This window comes from Zalophus californianus, chromosome 14 (genome assembly GCF_009762305.2).
Source record: "Zalophus californianus isolate mZalCal1 chromosome 14, mZalCal1.pri.v2, whole genome shotgun sequence".
Classification (NCBI taxonomy): Eukaryota; Metazoa; Chordata; class Mammalia; order Carnivora; family Otariidae; genus Zalophus; species Zalophus californianus.
This window is the reverse complement of record NC_045608.1, coordinates 58,180,214-58,201,899: the sequence shown is the minus strand read 5'-3', so window position 1 is coordinate 58,201,899 and position 21,686 is coordinate 58,180,214. Positions and strand designations below refer to the sequence as shown.

At 56.0% G+C, this 21,686-nt stretch overlaps 1 protein-coding gene across 34 annotated transcripts in view; it reads left to right on the top strand.

The window, feature by feature from the left end:
- CELF4 (CUGBP Elav-like family member 4) overlaps window positions 1–21,686 on the top strand; it is a 297,038-nt gene that overhangs the window by 263,867 nt on the left and 11,485 nt on the right. For 6 of the 34 annotated variants that reach the window (XM_027576213.2, XM_027576185.2, XM_027576197.2 and 3 more), the window contains exons 4-11: window positions 1,844–1,972; window positions 2,394–2,473; window positions 3,000–3,143; window positions 4,277–4,424; window positions 6,585–6,734; window positions 10,461–10,526; window positions 11,919–12,002; window positions 16,931–17,014. In XM_027576213.2, the coding sequence (XP_027432014.1) occupies window positions 1,844–1,972; window positions 2,394–2,473; window positions 3,000–3,143; window positions 4,277–4,424; window positions 6,585–6,734; window positions 10,461–10,526; window positions 11,919–12,002; window positions 16,931–17,014 (885 nt within the window). Of the gene's footprint in view, window positions 1–1,843; window positions 1,973–2,393; window positions 2,474–2,999; window positions 3,144–4,276; window positions 4,425–6,584; window positions 6,735–10,460; window positions 10,527–11,918; window positions 12,003–16,930; window positions 17,075–17,664; window positions 17,810–21,686 lie in introns of all 34 variants that reach the window. The other 28 variants (XM_027576201.2, XM_027576186.2, XM_027576184.2 and 25 more) reach the window with 12 other exon arrangements.

The window sequence follows — 21,686 nt, the reverse complement described above, 5'->3', positions numbered from 1 at the left end:
GCTCTGTTCTAGACCCCAGGACAGTCCCTCAGCTCTATGTGAACTCCCCTGGCAGTGTGGGCAAGAGGGGAGGGGCTCTCTGGGGCAGGAGGTGCCAACCACCCTGAGCACAGATGGACGCGGTCCCAGAATGCTCTCACATTCCGAGGAACCAGGAACTCAAGGCCATTTGCAACTTGGGGGTGTGCATTTCTGCATCCTTGGCTGTGTGTGCCTGTGTTTGTCAGTCACTGGAGAGTCAACAAACATCTAAGTGAGTACCTGCTGAGCGCTGCTACCGCAGGGATTCTGTGCCAGGTACCATGGCTGCATAACAATTTTGCCCCAAACTGAGTGGTGTGAAACAACCATTTGTTACACTCATGGATCCTGCAGGCTAGGAATTCAGACAGGGCACAGCATGGAAGGAAGGCCTATCTCTGCTCCAGGATGTCTGGGCCTCAGCTGGAAGACTCAAAGGCTGGGGTCTGGAATCATCTGCAGACTCATTCATCACATGTCTAGTGGTCAATGTGGGCTGTCAGCTGGGGGCCTGGGTTCCTTTCCATAAAGACTCTCTATGTGCCCTCGTTGTAAGTCCTTCACAGCAGGGTGGCTGACTTCCATAGAGGAAGCATCCTCAAAGAGCCAAGTAGAAGCGGATCCCTTTTATGACCTAGTGCGGAAATCAGCAGGCTTCACCTCTGCCATTCTTTATTGGTTAGAGCACTCACAGCCCCGCCCAGGTCCAAGGGGAAGGAGCACAGACCCCACCTCAGTGGGAGGAGTTAAGGCCACACCGCAGTAAGCTTGTGGGACTCGAAATCTCTGGCAGCCCCGAGCTGCTGCAGATCCACACAGCCCAGTGTGATCCCTGTTACCCTAAGCACATGGTCAGGCCAAGTGGTGTCAACAAACCACTTGGGACTCAACACAAGAATAGGGGGAGGCTGGTGAGGTTGCCCAGCCTTCAGGAACAGCCCCCCCCACCAAAGTGCCCAGGGCTAAATTTTGCTGCCTGAAATAGGAAGGGCCAGATCCAGGAAGGGACACCAGATGGAGGTAAAAACAATGTGAGGTAGAAAGAAGGTGTGACCCTAGGAATGGCACAGGGCGTTCATTCCCCCACTCTGTAACTATGTGTCAGGTACTACTGCTCCAGCCAAAGCCTCGTCTCTTCTCCCAGGGAGAGGACATGGGGTGCGGGGAGAGAGCTAGACCGAAACCAGCTACACAGGCAAGGCAGTGAATGATTGTCCTTTGAAACCTGGGCCATCAGAGGGAGGAGCTGAGACAGAGAATTAAAGAGAGCCGGAAGGAGGGACCTTGATGAGGAAGCAATAGACCTAGAAGAAGAGAATTCAACCTTGTGATGTTGGAGGCACTCTGGGCAGCGGGAACAGCCTATTCAAAGGCCCTGTGGCAGACTTGCCTGTTGTCAGTAATTTTGGCATCTGTGGGTGAAGGTGGCTCAAGAAGATAGTGAGTGTATGTCTAAGAGGATGGAGGGAGCGAATGTTGAGTTGCCCAAACGACCGGTGGGCCATCTGTGTGCCACAGGTGAGCAGCCAGACCAGTGGCCTTGCTCCTTCTGGGCGGGAGGGGGCACAGTCGCTGCCATCCAGCCCAAACCCTCCTTCCTCACCTCCTCCTCTGGCTATGCTCTCCCTCTCCCCCAACCTCCTCACCCTGTGGCCCATCCTGCTCTAGCCACACCCCAGCCCTCCCTCTCCAGCTATGAGCTCTCTCCCTTGCCCAGCTCTTCCCTACCCCCCCTTCCTCTTCGGTCGTGCCCTACCCCCGGGCCGCCCCGGTGCAGCCCGGCTCCCCTGGCCCGGGTAAGCATCTCCTAATTTTGTTCCAGAAGATAGAAAACTCTTCGTGGGCATGCTCAACAAGCAGCAGTCCGAGGACGACGTGCGCCGCCTCTTCGAGGCCTTCGGGAACATCGAGGAGTGTACCATCCTGCGCGGGCCGGATGGCAACAGCAAGGGTGCGTGGGGGTGGGGCGGGGGAGCGGGCGGGCGAGGCCTCCGGCCGCGCATCTCACTGACCGCCAGGTCCTGGGCCGTCTCCAGCTGGCCGCGACCAACCTGCGACCGAGCCAGGGAAGCATGCTTGGAAGGGGCGAGGCGGTCCCGGCCTGGGCATAAGGGATGGCCACTAGCCGAGTCCAGACAGGGGCAGAGAGACTTCAGGGGTCTTTTAACTTTCTGGCCCGCCCAGGTCTTTCTGTGTCGCTGTGTTTCTCGGTGTCTCTCTTTCTCAGTCTCTGTGGGTCACCCATTCTGCTTTCATCTGGGATGCGCCCTCTCCCCTCCGCCCCTCCCGTGCCCCGCCTCTCAGCCCTATAGCGCTTCTCTGGCCTTCCTGGGGGCCCTCGTGCCGTGGCTCAGCCTCTCGCGTCCCCCCAGGGTGCGCCTTTGTGAAGTACTCCTCCCACGCCGAGGCGCAAGCCGCAATCAACGCCCTGCACGGCAGCCAGACTATGCCGGTGAGTGGGCCCCCAACCCTGGGGTGGGGGTGGGGTTGGGGTGGGGGTGGGGTGGGGGCGGGCACGGCGCCCCAGAGGGAGGGACCAAGAGCCCCGCAGGGCCCCCCCCCCTGCCCTTGCGCTCCGTGCACACCGTGCGGGGCTCACAGCCTCCCCGAGAGGCAAGAAGGCATTATCAGTATCCCCATTTCTCAGACGAGAACTCCGAGGCCCAGAGATGTTAAGGAACTGGACTGCCCCTAGATAAAAACGCCCGCGGTGGGGTTAAGATCCCAGACCGCTGGGCGAGGGCCTGGGCGAGTGGCTGGGCGAGTGGCTGGGCGAGTGGCTGGGCGAGTGCAAGCGCGGGAGCTAGCCTTCCGTTACCGCCGCCCCCCCCCCCCCCCCCCCCCCCCCCCCCCCCCCCCGCTCCCCGCCGCCGCCCGTCTGCCCTGGGGAGGATCTGGTGCCTCCAGGCTGGAGGCAAGGACAGCTGGGAGAGGAGGCAGCTGGGGCAAGTGGGCCTCACACGCAGTAATGGCTGCAGGGAGCCTCATCCAGTCTGGTGGTCAAGTTTGCCGACACTGACAAGGAGCGCACGATGCGACGAATGCAGCAGATGGCTGGCCAGATGGGCATGTTCAACCCCATGGCCATCCCGTTCGGGGCCTACGGCGCCTACGCACAGGCAGTAAGTGGGGGCACAGCCGGGCGCGCGTGTGTGTTTGTGGGGGGGCGCAGCTGTTCTCTAGCTCACTTTGCTCAGAGCCCCAAAGAGCAAGGACACCTAACAGTGCTGGGGGGAGCCCTGCTCCTGGCCCAGAGCATCCTGCTGCCCTGGGGCCTGAGGAGTGGTGAGGAATGAACCCAGGGAGTAGAGGCCAGAGGGGTTAAGACAAGGTTAGGCTGATGCAGGGTGGCTGCGGGGAGGAGGGGGTTGCTGTCCTGGTTCTAAAGGGGAAGAGCTAGAGAGAAGGCCTCTGAGCCAGGCAGCAGGTGGGTTACCTCAGCGTTCTTCCACTCCTCAAACCCTAGGAGGCACCACTTGGAGGTGCGGAGAGAGGCTCAGGTGTTTGCTTGTGGCTGTTGTATTCCCGCTCTCACTCAGGGAACCGGGGCCTCAGGCCTCTGGGCATTCCTGGCAGGGGTCCCCCACACCCACCCTTCCCCTGCAGTCCCCCCAGACCCTGCCTCATGCTGATGGCCACCCACTTCTTCCTTCCACATTGGAGCCTCCTCTGTCCACATCTCCCCTGAGCTGCCCACCCCCCCCAGACTTGTGACCACAGCCCCCACATGTGTGGCACTGAGCTGGGCCAGGGTTCCTAATCTAAAGAGGTCAGCCTACTTCACTTGTTCAGCAGTGTCCAAACTTAGCCATGTCCACGACCTACCCAGTCCCCACTCTCCTTTATGACAACACTGGGGGTGCCTAGAGTTCTAGTCATGATCCTGCTGTTCCTGATTCCAAGTGAAGACCATTTTAAACAAATCCATGCCAAGTTAGTTCTACAGAGGCTCATCTACCATGTCTCTAGAGCTTCGGGTGCCACATCTCCACGGATGACAGACCTTTCACAGGGCGGACCAACACCCATGGAGCCAGTCCCACCCCTCACGCCCACCCTGCAACTTTAGAGTCCCTAAGGCCCTACCATGACTTATGAATAGAGTTCTCTCAGGCAGTGGGGGTGGAGAGATAGAGCCAAACTCCCTGGGGTTCAGGGCCCCCCCAGGAGGCTGGTCTCTGGGAGCTGAGCCCCCTGGTGGGGAGGGCTGCCCCCCCGGAAGCGCATGATATTTTTTCCGCTTCCTCTGCCCCAGCTGATGCAGCAGCAAGCGGCACTAATGGCATCAGTCGCGCAGGGCGGCTACCTGAACCCCATGGCTGCCTTCGCCGCCGCCCAGATGCAGCAGATGGCAGCCCTCAACATGAATGGCCTGGCGGCCGCACCCATGACCCCAACCTCAGGTGAGTGGGCAGGTACCAACACGGGGCCTGGCCAGGCAGGAAAGCAGCTGGACTCAGGGTGGGACCTATTGATTGGCCAATTTTATCTACTAAGGGACCTTTCTATGGCAAGAGCACACATGTATGGGCCCAAGCAGGCCTCATCCTCCAGAAGTTTGCCTTAAGAATGTTCTAATCCCTGGGGACCCAGGGGAAGATGGGATGTGGGCCCCATGCTGTCAATGACATGATTTCAAGGTGATGACAGTTTCACTCAAGTTACTGAGCCATGTCAGGAAGCAATTCATCTTGGTCTCTTTTGTAGATCTCTAGAAAGAAATTCACATGAAAACACCTCCCTTTGAGGTCTGAGGGGTAAAGACCCCTGCCCATTCTGTGACCTTGTTAGGTTCCTGGTCTAACCACAGAAGGAGCCCCATTTTTTTCATTTTTCTTTAACCCAACTTAGACTCATTGGGTTTTCCCAAGACAACGGCACAGTAAGCAAGAGAGGACATCAGGAGTTATTAAAGGACAGGGGGCTTGGAAATAACCCCTTTCACAAGTCATGTTCTTTTTTTATTTTTATTTTATTTTTTTTTAAAGATTTATTTATTTATTTATTTGAGAGAGAGAGAATGAGATAGAGAGCAAGAACATGGGGGGGGAGGTTCAGAGGGAGAAGCAAACTCCCTGCTGAGCAAGGAGCCCGATGCGGGACTCAATCCCGGGACTCCAGGATCATGACCTGAGCCGAAGGCAGTCGCTTAACCGACTGAGCCACCCAGGCGCCCAGTCATGTTCTTTTTTTAAAAAAGTTTTTAATTTTCAAAATTTTTAAAAAGATTTTATTTATTTATTTATTTATTTATTTATTTATTTATTCATTCATTCATTCATTCATTTTGAGAGAGACAGTACAAGCAGGGGGAGAGGCAGAGGGAGAGGGAGAAGCAGACTCCCCGCCCGGCTTGATCCCAGGACCCTGAGATCATGACCTGAGCCGAAGGCAGATGCTTAATGGACTGAGCCACGCAGGCAGCCCACAAAGCATGTTCTTAATTGGATCTTGGCTATTGTTCAGTTCAGCGATTCTCAACCCCGGCAATTTTGTCCCTCTGCCCCCTAGGACATCTGGCAATGTCCTGAGACATTTTTGGTTGTCACAACTCGTTGGGGGGTGGGCCTGCTACTGTAATCTGGTAGGTAGAAGCCAAGGATGTTGCTAAACATCTTACAATGCACAGGACAGCTCTCCACAATAAGGAAATGTCTGGCCTCAAATGTCAATAGTGCCAAAATTAAGAAACCCTTGTCTAGTCCCAAGGGCTGGCCCCAACACCTGAAGCTCTCATTCATCAAGCTTCCTTGGCTCTCTGTTCCCACACCATACCAGCAGCCTTCCTGACATCCAGGAGCTGTAGAGAGACCCTGCTTCCTACATGAAGAGGAAGGCCCTTTCCAATACAATCACCATGCCATCCACACCTTGGGCTCCACCCACCTGGCATAGGGAAGGCACAGGGTATTGTCATCTGACCCTGACTTTACCCTTGCCACAGTGAGCATCACCTTTGCCTCCACTGGAGGAGACCAAAGTGTTTTATTTTATGTATGAACGGGGCTGACTGTGGACTTTGCAAAGGGCTCTCTCTTCCCTTAGGGCAAGGGAACATCAGAATTAGTACCTCCTCCACCTGAGTAGCAAAACTCTTGGGTGGGGAGGCAGATCAGCCCCTTTGTGATCCAGAGAAGAGAGCAGAGCCAGAAACTTAGAAGCCCCTTAGTGGTTAAACAAGGCATCCTGACTTTGCCAGGGTGAGCAATAACCACTGAAAAAGATGAAAGGAAAATTAAGTATGGTCAAAGTCAAGGACACTGAGAATAGTTTATGTGCTGCAGGTCCAAGGTCATGCTGCGGTCACCAGTCAGGGAAGTCTTTATGGGGTAGGCTAGAGTTGGACTCTGCCTTGAAGGATGGATGCAGTTGGGATGAGTGGTGTTACCATGCAGGGAGATAACCCAAGGCATGATTCACAGATAGGACTGAGTTGGTAGGTAAAGTCTAGGTCTATTCCAAGGCCCTTGGAGCCAATGGGTGGAGCTCCATGGGCTGGCCTTCCTCACCTTGGTTCCGCTTGCCTCCCTTCATTCTCCACCCCTCTCCACCTCTGGAACCAGGTGGCAGCACCCCTCCAGGCATCACTGCACCAGCTGTGCCTAGCATCCCATCCCCCATTGGGGTGAACGGCTTCACCGGCCTCCCCCCACAGGCCAATGGGCAACCTGCTGCGGAAGCTGTGTTTGCTAACGGCATCCACCCCTACCCAGGTAAGCGTGTCTGGTAACCCTTCCTTCCCCATGCAACACACTCCTCACCCATCCCGTCTCTGCCCTTGGTGTTATAACAGGGAACATGTGTCTGCTACCCTCTGTTTGTTCCTTGGTAAAACCCCAAATGTGATCAGAGAGAGCTAGCTTCCTGCCCTCCTTCAGGGAGCCCCTGGTTGGGAAGAAGAGACCAAATTCTCCTTCTTGGAGAGGTGCCAGTCTGAGGGTGAGAAAGAAGCCCATTTGTGGAGCTCCGTCAGGACAGAGAAGACAATAGACACAGTTGTACAGTCGGGTAGAGAGGCTAGTAACTGCAAATTAATTGAGGGTGAATTTGACCCATAGGAAGTGAAGAGATAGATGCTAGGAGGATAATCATACTTAGTGTTAAGTAGGAAAAAACTCTTGTAGGAAGGAAGCAAAGGCACATAAATTGGCAACCTGGCCTCTGTTGGGTCCCTGGATCCGTATGCGACCATGGTCAGCACTTGGGACAGGGAATCAGAACATTGGTTAGCGCCCGAGCGCTTCTAGCATCAATTCAGGCACACGAGATCCAGGAGGTAGGCTCCTAATTAACTTTGTTCCTCTCAAACTTAGCATTTCTTTCGTGGTGAGAGCACCCAGCTGACTTGAAGCAGCTGTTCTCTCTGATTTTGTGGATAGACTGACATGAGAGCAGGAAAGCTGGGCCTAAAGCCCTAGAGCAGACTGGCAAGGGGCAAAGTGATGGAGATGTGAAGAGTGCTGTCCTTCCTGGAGGGCAGATGACTAGGTTACAGAGTCCCCATAAGTACTAGTAAGTTCCCAGTCTGTGCCAGATGAAAGGGGGCCCCAGAAGGAGAACAGGACATGGGCCTAATCCCCTGGGAGCTCAAAGGCAGCCAGGAATACAATATACATTCACAGCATAAGGAGACAATAAGGCAGAACAGAGTTCATCAAGAGTGAATGTTGTCTGCCTCGAGATGCTAAAGGATTCAAATGAAGGGAGAGTTCTATAGGCTGAAGAAGCCCAACAGAGCTTCCCGAGGAGGAGGCCCAGATCCACTTTAACAGATGGGTAGGCATTAGAGAGGTGAGGATGAACAAGGAACACACCTCTGTGGAGGGGGCTGCCCTGGAGGTGCAGAAACCGGGGGGGCCTGCCTGGCCGGGGCAGGGGCTGGCCAACTAGGACAGAAGAGGTCAGCTTGGGGGGCAAAATAGGGCTCTCTACTCTGGTTGCTCATCAGAACCCTCTGGGTGACTTTGTGAAATCACAGAAGCCCAGAGATTCTGATTTCAGTGTCTGGAGTGAGGCCCAGACATCCATAGAATATGAACATTCCACCAGCAGCTGAGTGCAAGGTCACTGTGCTAGCAAGAAATAGAGGAGAATTTCCTGACTTTGACCTTGGAGTTGTCTCTGATCTGATCCCAGTGCTTGCTCCACACCTCTCCCCTCACTGCCTAGACAAGAGGCCAGAGAAGCCCAGAGTGAAGTGGCAGGGCCAGAGGATCTGGAGTGTTGTTGAAGGACGAAGACTCCAGGCTGGCCAGGGAAGAAGGGAGGGGCTTGGCAAGCCGGAGGCGGGAGAGACCCCACCAATCTCAGGCTCTTGGGCTCCTCCCTGCTCAGGCTCATGGGCTGGGAGATCCAGTCCCCAGCACATCTGGGTGGTTTCATTTCCCCCCTCCTCCCTGCCTGCAAGCCCATCTGGATCTCTAGATTTTGACAAACCTGTTTGTTCCCCACCCCCACCAGCATCTGTGAGCTGTTTCCCCCACGGAATTTGGAAATGTTCCTCTCCCCCATTTGTAACAATCTGCCACATCCCATAAACAATTCCCTGCCAGAGCAGGAGGGAAGGATGGAGGGAAGGAAAAGAGAAAAGTATTACATTAAAAAAATTAATTTACCATCTTTAAATGCGGAGTTTGGAGCCGCTGTAATGAGCGAGATCCTTCAAAGTGTTCACTCTTTGGCAGTTACTAACGAGGTCATTAAGCAGAGAAGGAGAGAGGGGTCTCAGAAATGCTTTTCTCCACTTCCTAGGCCTGGGTAGCTTCTCCATTCTCTCCTCTTGCTCATGGAGAGCAGGTGTGAAGCACACAGCGTGACCTCTGCCGCGACTTAATACCCCTGAAGGGCAGCTCTCACAACCGTTCAGGCCCGTTCACTCTGTGGGTCACCGTATTTGCCGAGCACTTGTTTGGTGCTGGCACTCTTCTGGGGACAGCTGCTATGGAAGTGGTGCGGGTTAGATTTTGCCTCGGCCACCAAACTGGCCAGAGGAAGAGACACCTTTTTCTAATTTGCATAAAGGCACTTTGTGTTTGAGCAGCTGGGAAGACCAAGGGGACGAAGCTAGAGAGTTGGGGCCAGTAGAGGAGTCAGGCAGAGAGAGCAGGAAGGAGGAGGAGACCAGCCCAGCAAGCACCAGCACCAGCACCAGCACCACTGGGAGCTCCTGGCTCCAGTCTCCACTGTGAAGGATGCTGAGGGATAGGGTTTTGTCCCAAGACAACCCCAGGCAGGAAGGGACCTGCGTCCTGACCCATCTTCAGCTCCCCGCTCTGAGCAGTGCCCTCCTGGGCCCAGCTTCCCTGCTGCCATCCACGCTGTGTCCAAAGACTATCGCCCCAGGATCTTCCCTTGGCTCCCCTGCAGCTCGGGAGCTATTGTTCTAGTGGAATATTCCTGAGCGGTTTTGGGACAAGAGCTCGGAAGGGAAATTTGGGAATTCTTCCCAGTCTGTGGGCCCCAAAGCCTAGCACTACCAGTTAGCTTGGCTGGCCTGGGTTGCCAAGCAGATAAGCCCAGATAATGTTCTTCCTGCCTTGCTCTGTTAACCGGTCTGCCTCAAACATACTGAGGCTGGATGTGTCCCCACTCGCCTCCCTGGGCCTCCAGGGCCAGCCCCCTCCCATGTCAGTCATCGGTGGCCTTGGTCACCAAGGGTAGTGCTCACACTGCCTTTACCCACAGCACCTGTAGACCCAACAGGCGCAACAGAAATGAGCCAAGCCTTCTTCCCAGTCCAGCTAATCCAAGTTATTTGCCAGAGTATCAGCCTAAGGCTCCTCTCCTCACACTGGGCGGTAGACATCCCAGACTCATGGCATCAGGTGGGAGGAAGGTCCTTGGTCTCATGGTTCTTCAGTTTCAGTGGGCCCCACCCCTTTCCCAGCCCACGGGGCAGACCTTATTTGTGTGGTTAGTCCCTGGGGAGGGTGTCGCAGTCATGGCCTCAGAAGGCAAAACCTCCATGCCTGGGGCAAACCCCCAGAGACTAATGGAGGGGTGCCTGGGTTTGAGCAGGCATGGGTGGCCCAGGAGGACAGAGTGACGGGATGAAGCCTCTCATGCCCTTTATTTTACCCAGGTGGGATCTGCCCCTGGCTTGTGCTGGGGATAAGTGAGGAGGAGACCACCCTCCTGGTAGCCTCTAGCCTCCTCACCCACAGTTCCTCAGCCCTTTTCCAGGATCTTCCCACCAAATCCGTCGTGGTCAAGCCCTCCTCTGGCATCCCCTTCCCAGCCCTTGCCAGCCTCCTGAGGGAGCCACCCATCCCCCCCCCACGCCGGCGGCAGCCTGCGTTCCCAGCCCCCAGTCAGGGTGGGGCAGACGCCACAGTGGCTGGAAAGAGCCATGCAGCCACGGCATCGTCTTGTGGGCACGGTTGGGGAGAGCCTGGTCTGGGTGGGCACCGCTGACTTCTGCTTCCTTGGCTCCCCCGCAGCGCAGAGCCCCACCGCCGCGGACCCCCTGCAGCAGGCCTACGCTGGAGTGCAGCAGTACGCAGGTCGTTAGTATCCGCACGTCCCCAGTCCTCATGCCCCGGCGCCAGTGTCTCCTTCCCACCCCAGGCCTGGGCCCAGAGCTGGGGTGGGGAGGGCGAGGGGGAGGAGGAGGGAGGGCTCTCCGGTGAGAGGACCCCTAGCATTCAGGCAGAGTTGACCTGTGACGGCAGGGTACCCTCGGGGTGGTCGGTGGTCAGCACTTCAGAGGAGAAGGTGAGCCAGGCCAAAGCCCTGACCTTGCTGGGCAGTTACTCATCCCTGAGGCCAGATTTTCCTCCCCCCGCCGTGGTGCTGCCGGGGCCGGTGTGTCCAGGAGCCCCAAGCCACACAGCAGCACTGGGGATGAGGCCAGAGCTCACGTCACTGGCCTGGCAAGTGTAGATGCCTGGGTGTGAGCGAAGGAGCGACCCTGGAAGGGAAGCAGTTCTGACCCATCCCCCCACCCCTGCCACTTACAGGCAACAGGAGTGGGGCTCCAGCAAAATGACAGGGAACAAGGGAGGATACGCAGCCAGAGGTAGAAAAAAGAACTGAGAAGAGATAGCCTTGGGGCGAGCAGATGGCCTTAGGTCACTGAGTGGGAAGGCCATGAGCCACTGTAGGAAGCCCCAGGCCTGCTGTCAGCCCTGATTCTCTGTCTCCCTCACACACACCATAATCATCCCTGCCCAGCCAGTCTCCTGCTGCCTGGCCAGGTCAGAAAGAGCCAGAGAGATCTCCCTTGAGGGCAATGTGGGGGTTCTGATGAAGTTGGCCTCTCACATCTGGAGGTCAGGGGAAGCTCTCTCTCACCAGCTGGGACCCCTGAGCTCTGACCTCAGATCCTGCGCCTTTGGGAGCCAGGTCAGGCGGAGGAAGGGGCTGGCCATTCCTATCCCGCCTCTGACCCTTCCCAGTTGAATGCAGAAAGCACCAGGTTTGTCCAACTCAGTGCTCTGCCCCCAGGGACCAACCCCTGGCAGGATCCCAGAGGCCAAGCTCACACCTCGCATGGCGCCCCACCTCCCACACAGGTGCCATCTGAGGGGGCGGAGGATATGTGTGCCAGAGTCCGCTGTGGCTCAGAGAATGGCGTTGTGTGGGTGATCTGGTCTGGGCATTCAATGCTTTTGGTGATCCATTATTGTGGATTATCCACGCATGTGGGTTATCCCTTATTTCAGAATAAATTTGCCTTCCCCCCACTCTGTGAGTGCGCGCGCACACACACACACACACACACACACACACACTCAGCTGGCTCTATCTTAAGTGGCTAAGCAAAAATGCCGTTTTTGGCTGATCTGCTTTTACTGCTCAACACTGAAGTTTCTCTCTTTATTCCTGCCTCTCACTCTGTCTCTCTCCATGTCTCTGTCGCGGTTTCTCCCTCTTGCCTCTTCTCTCTGGCCCTCCAGCAGCCGCCTACCCTGCTGCCTATGGTCAGATAAGCCAGGCCTTTCCTCAGCCACCTCCAATGATCCCCCAGCAACAGAGAGAAGGTGAGTCTTTGAGCTGGGGCTTCCTCCCCACCTCCTGCTGTCCCCAAAGAGGCTGTTCACTTGGGCCTTTGACTGGGGTTTTTCTTTTGAAAGGTGACCATGTTTGTGTGTTGTGTTGAGGAGGGTGAGGGAAGACAGCAGAATTGCAGGATGAGGCCCTCTCCAATCCAAGCGAGTGGTAGGAGGTCAGGAAGGTGGAACCTGGAAGGGGTGGGGTCCGAGAATCCCCATCCCCTGATGAGCAGGATTTGGCCAGTGGAGAAGAAGGGAAGAAGTAGGAATGCTTGGAAGGCGGGCAGGAGTAGGGAGACCTGTTCATCATGGACTGGAGAACTTGTATCCTCTTGTTGACCGGCAGAGACAGCTGGAGCCACCAGGTGGGACTCCACGGGCAGCTGAGGGGGCAGGGGTGACTCAGTGCAGCCTAGTGGAAGAAGAGGTTCTTGGAAAGTCACATCCAAAGGCTCTGGTGTGCACGGGGCACAGGACAGGCCAGGCAAGGCCAGTGGGGCTTGGGGGGCTGAGATCTAATAAAGACCTCAGGTCCATTCCAGAACCTATAGACCCACAGGAGGCTGGAGAAATAAGCCCACCCTCAGGGATTCCGTGGGTCTGCTCACAGAGAGACCAGTGTGAAGGGCAGGAATACTAACAAGGTCTTGCCTTCCCCACCCCACAGAAAAGGTCATCCTGCCAGTGAGGCTCCTCCATCTGCCCCAGGAGCCCACTTGGACAGGGGATTCCAATGTCTCCAGAGAGCCCAGCTCATAGTCCCTGCAGCAGACTGTCCTAGAGCCAGGGCATGTAGGTCAGTTCTGGAAAGGACCCTGGGGGTCTGTTAGTCCAAACTCATTGGTCAGACAGGCTCCCGGCTTGGCCACCTTCCCCTTGACCCCTGATGTCCTCACCTGTAAAATGAGGATCGTGAGGATCTGTCGCTAGGGAAGCATGAAGCTCAAAGGAGCTCAAGTCTGAGTGGAACTCCAGCAATTTCCTATGGATTTCTCATTATGCACACAGCCCTTCCTTCACCAAACTGTCACCCCTCCAAAGTTACCCATGATACCCCACCCCAGTTTACGCACATTGGGCAGCTCCTGAGATCTGGATCGCCATTTCTTCCTGCCCAGGAGAGCCAAGCTACAGGAACCCAGAGGAGCGTGCAGAGGGGCCCCTGCCCACAGCCTGCAAGCCCAGCCTGCCCTAGCTCTGAGTGTGGTCTGGGCCCCCTGCTGGTCAAGTGGGGTGGGGGTGGTCCAGCAGCCCCGCCTCCACCAGAGGGTCCCCTCTTGGGCTGTGGCCCTCCAGCCTGTTCGCCCCTGCCTCCTTCCCCTTCAGTCCAGCTCTTCAGTACACGTCAGTCAGATCAAAGCCACGAGGGGCCAGGAGGGGTGGGGGCCGTGAGTCCCCACGTTGCCCATCCCTCCCAGGTCCAGAACAGAGCGCTGTGCCCACTGGCGCTATTATCTTTGTCACCTAACTGGCCTTAGGCTGACCCACCCTCAGCCTGCAGTCAGCGCCCTACATCAGTCTGGCCTGTGGGCTCAGCGGTCTCTAAGCCTGCTATACACACACACACACACACACACACACACACACACAGCTGCAGGTCAGTGCTGCTCTGACCAACACACAGGCTAGCCCCTAGCACTGGCCTTACACAGAGTGAGCCCCTCCATCTGCTCCCTGCTCCGCCCCCCCCTTACACTCTGCTCCACCCCATGCATCCCGCCCTGAACTTCGCAGACCTTCCTTCCATCTCTGAGTGGCTTCAGTGCCCCGCCCCCCACCTCGCCCTGTGCCCTGCTCCCCAGACCGGCCCCCTGCCAGCCAGCTCTCAGTGGCAGGATCTCCCACTGTTGTCCACATTCTCCCTGACTGATGCACTGGACAAGGCACCATGGGAGAGCAGGGCATGGGGAGGGGGGAAATCGTGGACCCAGATGTGTACAGAGCCAGGCTTCATACAAGGGTGAGCTCAGGGTGCTGGGGACAGGGTCATCAGAGGAGGCTTCGGGGGCCTCGGAGGATGAGGTCTTTAGCACATAGAGTTGGGGAGACAAACATTCAAGGCAGGGCAAACAGGAGCAAAGGCATGGGTGCTGCGAAGTATGAGGTGAGCTTGGGCCTGGGGATGGGACTGGACGGGGAGATAGGCTGGGGTGGGCTGGAGTCAGCCCAAAGCCGTGTCCACCGTAAGGAAGGCTGTGTTCTTCCAGCCATGCCAGTGGTTGGCCCTTTCTGTCATGGTTACCTCCCCCTGGGCGATGTCACTGAAATACCTGGACACTCTGGTTGCTGGGGAGACCCTCCCTCCGGCACTTTGTCTTTGAGTTGAGCCTGAAAACCAACAGATGCCTGAATTCCTGGAGGCTGTCCGCTCCACAAATGGGCCGAGGTGACCCTCAGGGATGCTCGAGTCCTGGCTGCACCCAGGGCCACAGTGTGGTCAGGATAGCCACCTTCTGTCTCTGGAGCTCTGTTTCACCATTTCTCAGAAGGTTGGTGGGGGGGAACCAGATTGATCTCCAAAGTCCTCTATGCCATCGGAATCTCTATGATCTGTGGATGAGGAAATGCAGGGAGGGCTTGGGGGTAGAAGGTGATGTGTAGGCTCCCTGTTGAGGGGTCAAGGGCGGGGTGGGGGGCCTAGCCTGGAGCTGGGAGAACCATTCCTGTGAAGCTTAGATGGACGAGCCTAGGGGTCCTGCCCTCAAAAGCTTCTTGAATCTTTAAGTTGAATAAACATAACATCCATATAAAGCAGCTTGCAGAACTTGAAGCAAGGGTCCCAAGTTCAAAGCAGGTGGCTGCATGGGGTGGAGCATTGCAGGAAGACCTGAAGAATGGGATGGAAGGAGGAAGGAAGGCAGTGCTGGGGGAGGGGCAGGAGAACAAGAGAAGACTATGCCCCTGTCCCTAGATCTTCCAATTTGGTTGGAGAGAAAACCTCCCAGACCTAAAGGAGAAAGACGCTCAGACCACATGTTGTCGACTTAGGGAACACCGGAAGAGAGAGCATATGGGGACGATCTAGGTGGGAATCCTGGAAAAGGTGTGGCTTGGATCAGGCCTTTGAGCTAGTTCCTACCCCAAGGGGACTCACACTGAGCCGGGGACCATCAGGGGATGCATTCACAGAGCATGAACCAGTGAGAACCTGGCATGGCTGGAGATGGGGTAAGGGGAGGGCCACCAGCCCTCGGGGGATTCAGCAGCAGGGACCCCAGGACGCTTGCACTTGCGCCGGTTCTGGTTCTGAATGCGCCGTCAGCTGGCAGTTTGCCTGGGAGACAGTGGTGGGGGAGGAGAGGCTGAGGGCAGGAGGGGGAGGGCAGATGGTGCAGGGCGGGGACCTAGGACCCAGGAGGTCAGATGCTCAGAGGGGGGCTTTGGTGGTCAGAGGAATCTTTGGAGGGAGCAAGGAGGAGAGTGAGGGTCGAGAGACTTGCTTCCGAACTGGGTTACCTGCAGCCTCACCTGTCCCAGGGAGGCACCACACGGTTCTGGCCTTGAAAGCCACATAGCTGCCCACGTCGGGGCCTTACCACCTTCACTTTTTGAGCTCACGCTTAGTTCCTACCAGCCTGTGGTCAGAACCTTGGTTCTTAGACACCTCTAACAAATGCAGCTGCCTCCTTTGCATGGCCTTCACAGGGTGGAAACAATCATTGGAACGACCACATTTTAAAAGGTTAAAAACATGTGGCATACTCCGTTTAAAATGGCGAGAAATAGACGAATGGTCTTGGAAAGATTTCTATTTCAAAGTGAAAATTGAGCATGTTTGTCATTTCAAACGAAAAATGTAACTCTTTAGCAGTCTGGAAATTTCAGAAATCCAAAGCCCTCAACAGTGTTCAGTGTTTCTGGGGCATGGAGATTTCTGGTAGGCAGAGAGAGGAAAGCACAGACTACAGAAGCAGATGGTCCGGGTCCCTATCCTGGCTCCACCCCCCCCAGCTGTGTGACGTTTGGCAGGTGACTTAACCTCTCTGGGCCTCTGTTTCCTCATCTGTGGAGTGGGAGTGACAATAGCACTTGACTCCGAGGATTGCAGGAAGATTAAGTGACTTAATCTGATACATCTCAAGTGCTTAGAGGAGCCTGACCTGTAGTTCCATGCAGTAGAAGTGGCAGGGTTGTTCTTGTCATGGAATGGGGAGCTCCATGTGATGAGGCTTGTGGGTACCCAGGCTAATCACCGAGCCATGCCGCAGAGCCCCTCCTGCGCACCTAGCCTCCTAGAGGAGGCAAGAGAAGTCTTGATTTCTGCACTCGGGATGGGGGCTGAGTGTGAGGTTTGGGGTAGGGGAAGGTGGGACCGCGAGGCACCAGCTGGGAAGGAGTGGCTGCAGGTTGTGGAGGAAGACAGGCCAGAGCAACAGCCACCCCGAGGTCAAGGTCAAGGTCAAGGTCGAGGTCGGAGTTGGCGCCTGCCTGTGGGAGGTGAAGTGAAGCCTCTCACGTGGCCTAGGGCATGGCTGCCCCGGGGCGATTCCAGAGCAGGGGCCGGGCTTGAGGGCCACAGGCAGACCCTCCCAGGTCTCCCTCCCCGCGCCTCTCCTCAGCGCTTTATCTCCCAGGCTGCTCTGGCCCTGGCACGTTGACCCCCTTCACGGGTCAGCTCCGCCCCTGGAGCGAGTTGCCAGGCACCCTGTTACAGATTCATTTTGCAGCAAAGGTGACTGAGGCACAGAGAGGTTCAGTGACTTGCCCAAGGGCAGGGCGGAGACCAGAGCTCAGACTGGGGCTCAGCAGTCCCCACTCCTCAGTGGCCGCCCTTGGATCTTGGATGAGACCCCCCCTCCCAACCTTGCCCCCCTCCCTGCTGCCGCTGCCTAACTCGCTCACCTCTCCTCTGTCTCTCTCTTCCCCCCACCCCGCCATCCCTCCTCCCCGCCCCCCCCCCCCCCCCCCCACCGCAGGGCCCGAGGGCTGTAACCTGTTCATCTACCATCTGCCCCAGGAGTTTGGGGACGCTGAGCTGATGCAGATGTTCCTCCCTTTCGGTAATGTCATCTCCTCGAAAGTGTTTGTGGATCGGGCGACTAACCAAAGTAAATGCTTTGGTGGGTAAAGATAACAAACCAACTAGCTTCACCCAGGACAGGGCGGTGCTCGCACCAATTTACCAGTGTCCGGTGTCCTACTGCTTTTAACCTCCTCCTTCACATCGCCCCCAGCCCCAGGCGCTCCCTAAGGCCCCGCCCCCAGCCTCCATCTCCACCCCTCTTCTCTCTGAGACTGTTCTTTTGGCTTCTTGGCTTTCCCTGCCCACCACTGCCCCCCACCCGCTCCCCATCTCCCCCATCCCAGTCCAAGAGACAGGTTCCCCCGCCCTCCACAAGGCCCAGTTTCCATCCACCGAGAAGGGGAAGGAGTCACCTTGGGCCAGGGTGGTGGGGGCATCCAGCAGAGCCCATTCTCCCAGCATCCCCTCCTCTGGCCATCCTCGAGGCCCTGGCGGACGTGGAGCATGAGCCTTGGGGGGGAGGGGTCTGCCCCGCTGAGGCCGCCCCCCCCCCCCCCCCGTCCTGTCTGCCCCTTGGCCTCCTCTGTCCACCTCTCTGTCCTGCCCCTGCCGCCCTTCTCTGTCTACCCCGCTCTCTGCTCCCCTCCTGCCGTCCACTGAACCCTCCTTCCCCCACCACTCCCTCAGGCCACCAGAGCCACATTGCTGAGGAGTCAGGAAGAGCAAACTGGTCCTGCCCTCAGGAAGCCTCAGGTCTGGGCTTAGATGACAATCATGCCTACTGCGCAGCACTGAAGTCTGCAAGGCACCAAGTAATGGAGCAAAGAGAAAGGCAGGTGGATGTACAGAGACGTGAGGAAGGGGAGGGAGTTCCACGGAGGGCCAAGAGAATGGGCGCGGGCGGGGGAGGACAAGAAAGGACAGTGACTGAGGAAGTGGCAGGAGGCTTTGGGGAGAAGGGTTCAGGGGAGGTCAGCTGTGAGGGAGGGGCTGTGTTGGGGGAGGGCTTCCGGGATGGAGGCAGTGGGAGATGATAGCAGGTCCTTGACCTGAGGATAATAGAATAAAAATACAGCTTTTAGGAAATGTGCGTGGTGGCAGGATGCGAGATGGGACAGGGGACTCGGGAGGATCTAGAAGTCTGGTTGTCAGATAAAATACAGGGTGCCCAGTTAAATTGGAATTTCTGATAAACAATGGATGCATTTTTTGGTGTGTAAGTATGTCCCAAATATTATATGCGATATGTTCCATGCAATATTGGGGATATGCTTATAGTAAAAAAATATTCATTATTTATCTGAAATTTGAATTCAACTGGGGATCCTGTGTCTGCATTTGCTTTAGACCTCCTGGAATCCCACCTCATTCCCACACCTCTCCCCTCCACTCCTCCTTAGCCCCCTCTCGTGCTTCCTCTTTCACCGCCATCAGCCCTTCCTCCAGAGCGACATCCACTCATGAGTCCCCAGGGAGTGAGGAGTCCAGTCCCCAGAGAGCCACACATGGAACCAGGGCTGAGTCTGCCAGAAGCTTAGATCTCCAGATTGAACCCCAGATTCTGGGCCTGTGAGAACAGAATAGGGGCCCGGGTTGCCTGGGGAACGCCGGTCACAGCTTGGGATGGTGGAGGGGAGTCGGTGCAAGTGTGCAGAAGCATCAGCAAGCACAGGCGAAGGAGATCCCAGTTAGGAGATCCACTTTGCAGAACCGTGAATGGCGTGAGGTTTTAGAGCATGTTCCCCAAAGCAGTCAAGGTCTTTGCACCCTGGTCCCTTCCCCTCTGGCAGCGGCCACAGGAAACGTGTGGTACTTGGAGGGCATAGGGTTATCCCAGCAGTTCTTTCTCTTTGGGTATGAGAAAAACAAAGCAAAAGAAAAAGACAGGGTTGTGCCCCTCCCCTGTTTGACTGGTATTTCTGCTGACAAATTACAATTATGTAAGAACACCACACTGGAGATCATTGCATTTGCTCTTTAAATAAGGCTCAAATGTTACAGGCGGAAGGCGACGCTGCTAAGAGCCCACCAAGCGCTGGGCACCCGGGCCAGCAGGCTTGCTCTCCGGCCACGTCCCCGGAGCCTTTGTGCTGTCCCTGGTGGGGACACAGCCCACTTTTTCAAAGGCATTTCCTTGGAATCTGCCCCCAGACACTACCCCCGCCATTTGCCTGTTTAAATTCTCCAGGACCAAGGTTTTTTCCCTGTTTTTTGTTTTTTGTTTTGTTTTGTTTTGTTTTTTTTTTTTTCTGAAAATCATCCTCTGTATCCCTCTACGCTGGCTCTTTGTTCCCGAACAGACTTCTAGTGCTAAACACCCACTGGCCTTAGAGAAGGACAGGCTTCTGCCATGCCCGCCTGGCTCAGTGCTTCCTCCTTAAGCCCCGTGGTTTCTTTCTTGCTTGCTTTGGCAGCTGAGCTTTTGGCAACTCTCCCGGAGGCCTTTAGTGTAAGAACAAACTCCAGCGCTCATTCCTAGGCAGGGCATTTAACACTGAGCCTCAGTGCCCTCGTTTGTGAAATGAGGACGTTGGCGGTCATTTCTCAGGGGCGGTGTGAGGGTTATAGGAGGTGGTGTGTGTGAGGGGCTTTGCCAGAGCAGACCCTCAGGAGGTGCCAGAGACCCCTTTCTTCCTAAAAGGAGGGGTTGTCTTTGCGTAAATGTGGTCCTGTGTTAAAGTGAGCCCCTCAAAGGCCCCACTTGCTCTTTGTAAGCATAAACAGAATCTTCCAGGAGCCTCTGTGAGCTGACATGCAGCACAAATGGTTGCTGTGTTGGAAGAAGGGCTGGGCGGGGTGGGGGGGGGCACCAGGAGGGCATCCTCCCCACATGGCTTCCCGAAGTCTGGGAGGCAGGAGCCTTCTCAGGGCTGGGAGCGATGGGGGAGGAGGCTCTGGGGGGAAGAACACAGTCTTGGGAACCATAAAAATGGCAGGTGGTGTCCGGAGCCCTGTTCAGCAGCCCTGAGTACTCACCAGTTAACAGAACTAGCTGAGGAAGAAACGTTCCCTTGAGCCTGGAACCCTTACCAACCCCTGAGCTCCCGGGGACTTTAAACTCTCCTATGAAGGCGGGGCTTCTTCCCTCCAGGATCTCTTGTCGCCCACTCTCCCCACTGGGCAGCTGTCCTTCCCTTTAGCCCTCTGCCCTAGATAGCACCTCCAGCCCCTTTATCGTGCTCCCAACTCCTCCCTGCTTTGCTCACGTGTGTTTCCGGCAAGAAGAGCCACAGAGGGCAGGGGGCAGGTGGGGAGGTAGAGTCTGAGCTGATAGTGCTGTGCGGGCAGGCCAACGAAGGAGAGAGGGCTGTTGCCTTCAGTTAGGCTCTCTTTCCCGACAGAGAGAGAAGCTTTAGCTCAACCACCCCCTAACTCTGGGGGAGAGCAGTGTAACAGACCTACAGTTCACACGTGTGAAAACTGTTCTGCTCTGTGAAGACTTGCCCGTGGGCGTCAGGCGGAGAGGTCAGTGGGGGTGGCGGACCGGCCAAGGGGATGAGAGCAGCAGGTAGAAGGACGCCCCACGCCGCTCTCTGACTAAGGGCCATCCGAAATCTCTCCTGTTGTGGCGGACGGACTTGCACAGAGCTCGGTCCTCTTTCTCTGGCCTGACTCACCGATTCCACCTGAGCTCACACACACCCACTCTTGAGTACACTTACTGCGTGTACACACATCTTTGATGGCTCACGGCTGCCAGACCAAGCATGAGCAAACGTGAGCAAAAGCAGGAAGGAGTCAAGAGAAAGAGGAGAGAGACCAATGGAGGCAGTGCCTAGGGCAGAGGTAAAAAGACAGAGTCACCACATGGGGAGGGTGACAGAGGGGTTGAGGACAGGCCCAATGTACCATGGACAATTAGCCAAGAAAACAGCTACTGCTTCCGTGGGGGTCTGTACACCTATCACTTATATATCCAGAGGCCAGTTGGGGACAAGCACCCTAAATGAGACATGTTTGCAGAATGGCCTGGGAACCTGGCCAAACTTATTTCGCAGGATCTAAGTCCATTTTACAGGAGAAAGGGCCTCTAAAGTCAAATAAATTCCAGGAAATACTAGGCAAACAAAGCTATAAGTATTTATTTACTGGAGAACTTGGAGTGGGAGGTGGGGGGTTTATTTGTTAATGTGCCTTGAACTTTCCCAGAGGGGCATGGTGGTAAGCTTACTTGACCACAGAAGCCCCTTTCTCAGGAACACCGATTAGGGCCAGTTTAGGAAATGCTGATGTACAATGTAGTCTCTATAAGGAGATGCATTCAAAGTTCCCAAAGGGTGACTTCTAAACTAACTTTCAGACCCTTACCCCATCCCCAGCTGGGAACTGCTTGTTTCAGAAGGTGACTGGGAGCCATAGATGGTTCCATATCTCATTCTGGGATGTTGGGAGGAGTTGACCGAGTGACCTTGTGAAAAGGTCTTCTGCAGTGCCTAGTCCACAGAGAAGGCTCTCAACTAACTTTTACTAAGAGTGTTAATTTGTACTACTATTGTTATTATAGATGCCATGAGGGGTTCATAGGGGATACATCAGTTGGTGCGCGCTTAGAATCCAGGGCAAGAGCACCTGCTCCTGGGGCTTGGAATTTTAAATAAAAGGGAGGTGCCCACAACCCCTGGGCGCGAAGTGGTGGGTTCCTGCGAGTCAGACTGGATTTAGGCAAGTGTCCGCCAGGAGCCTGGCTGGGGGCAGCTCGCCAAGAACCG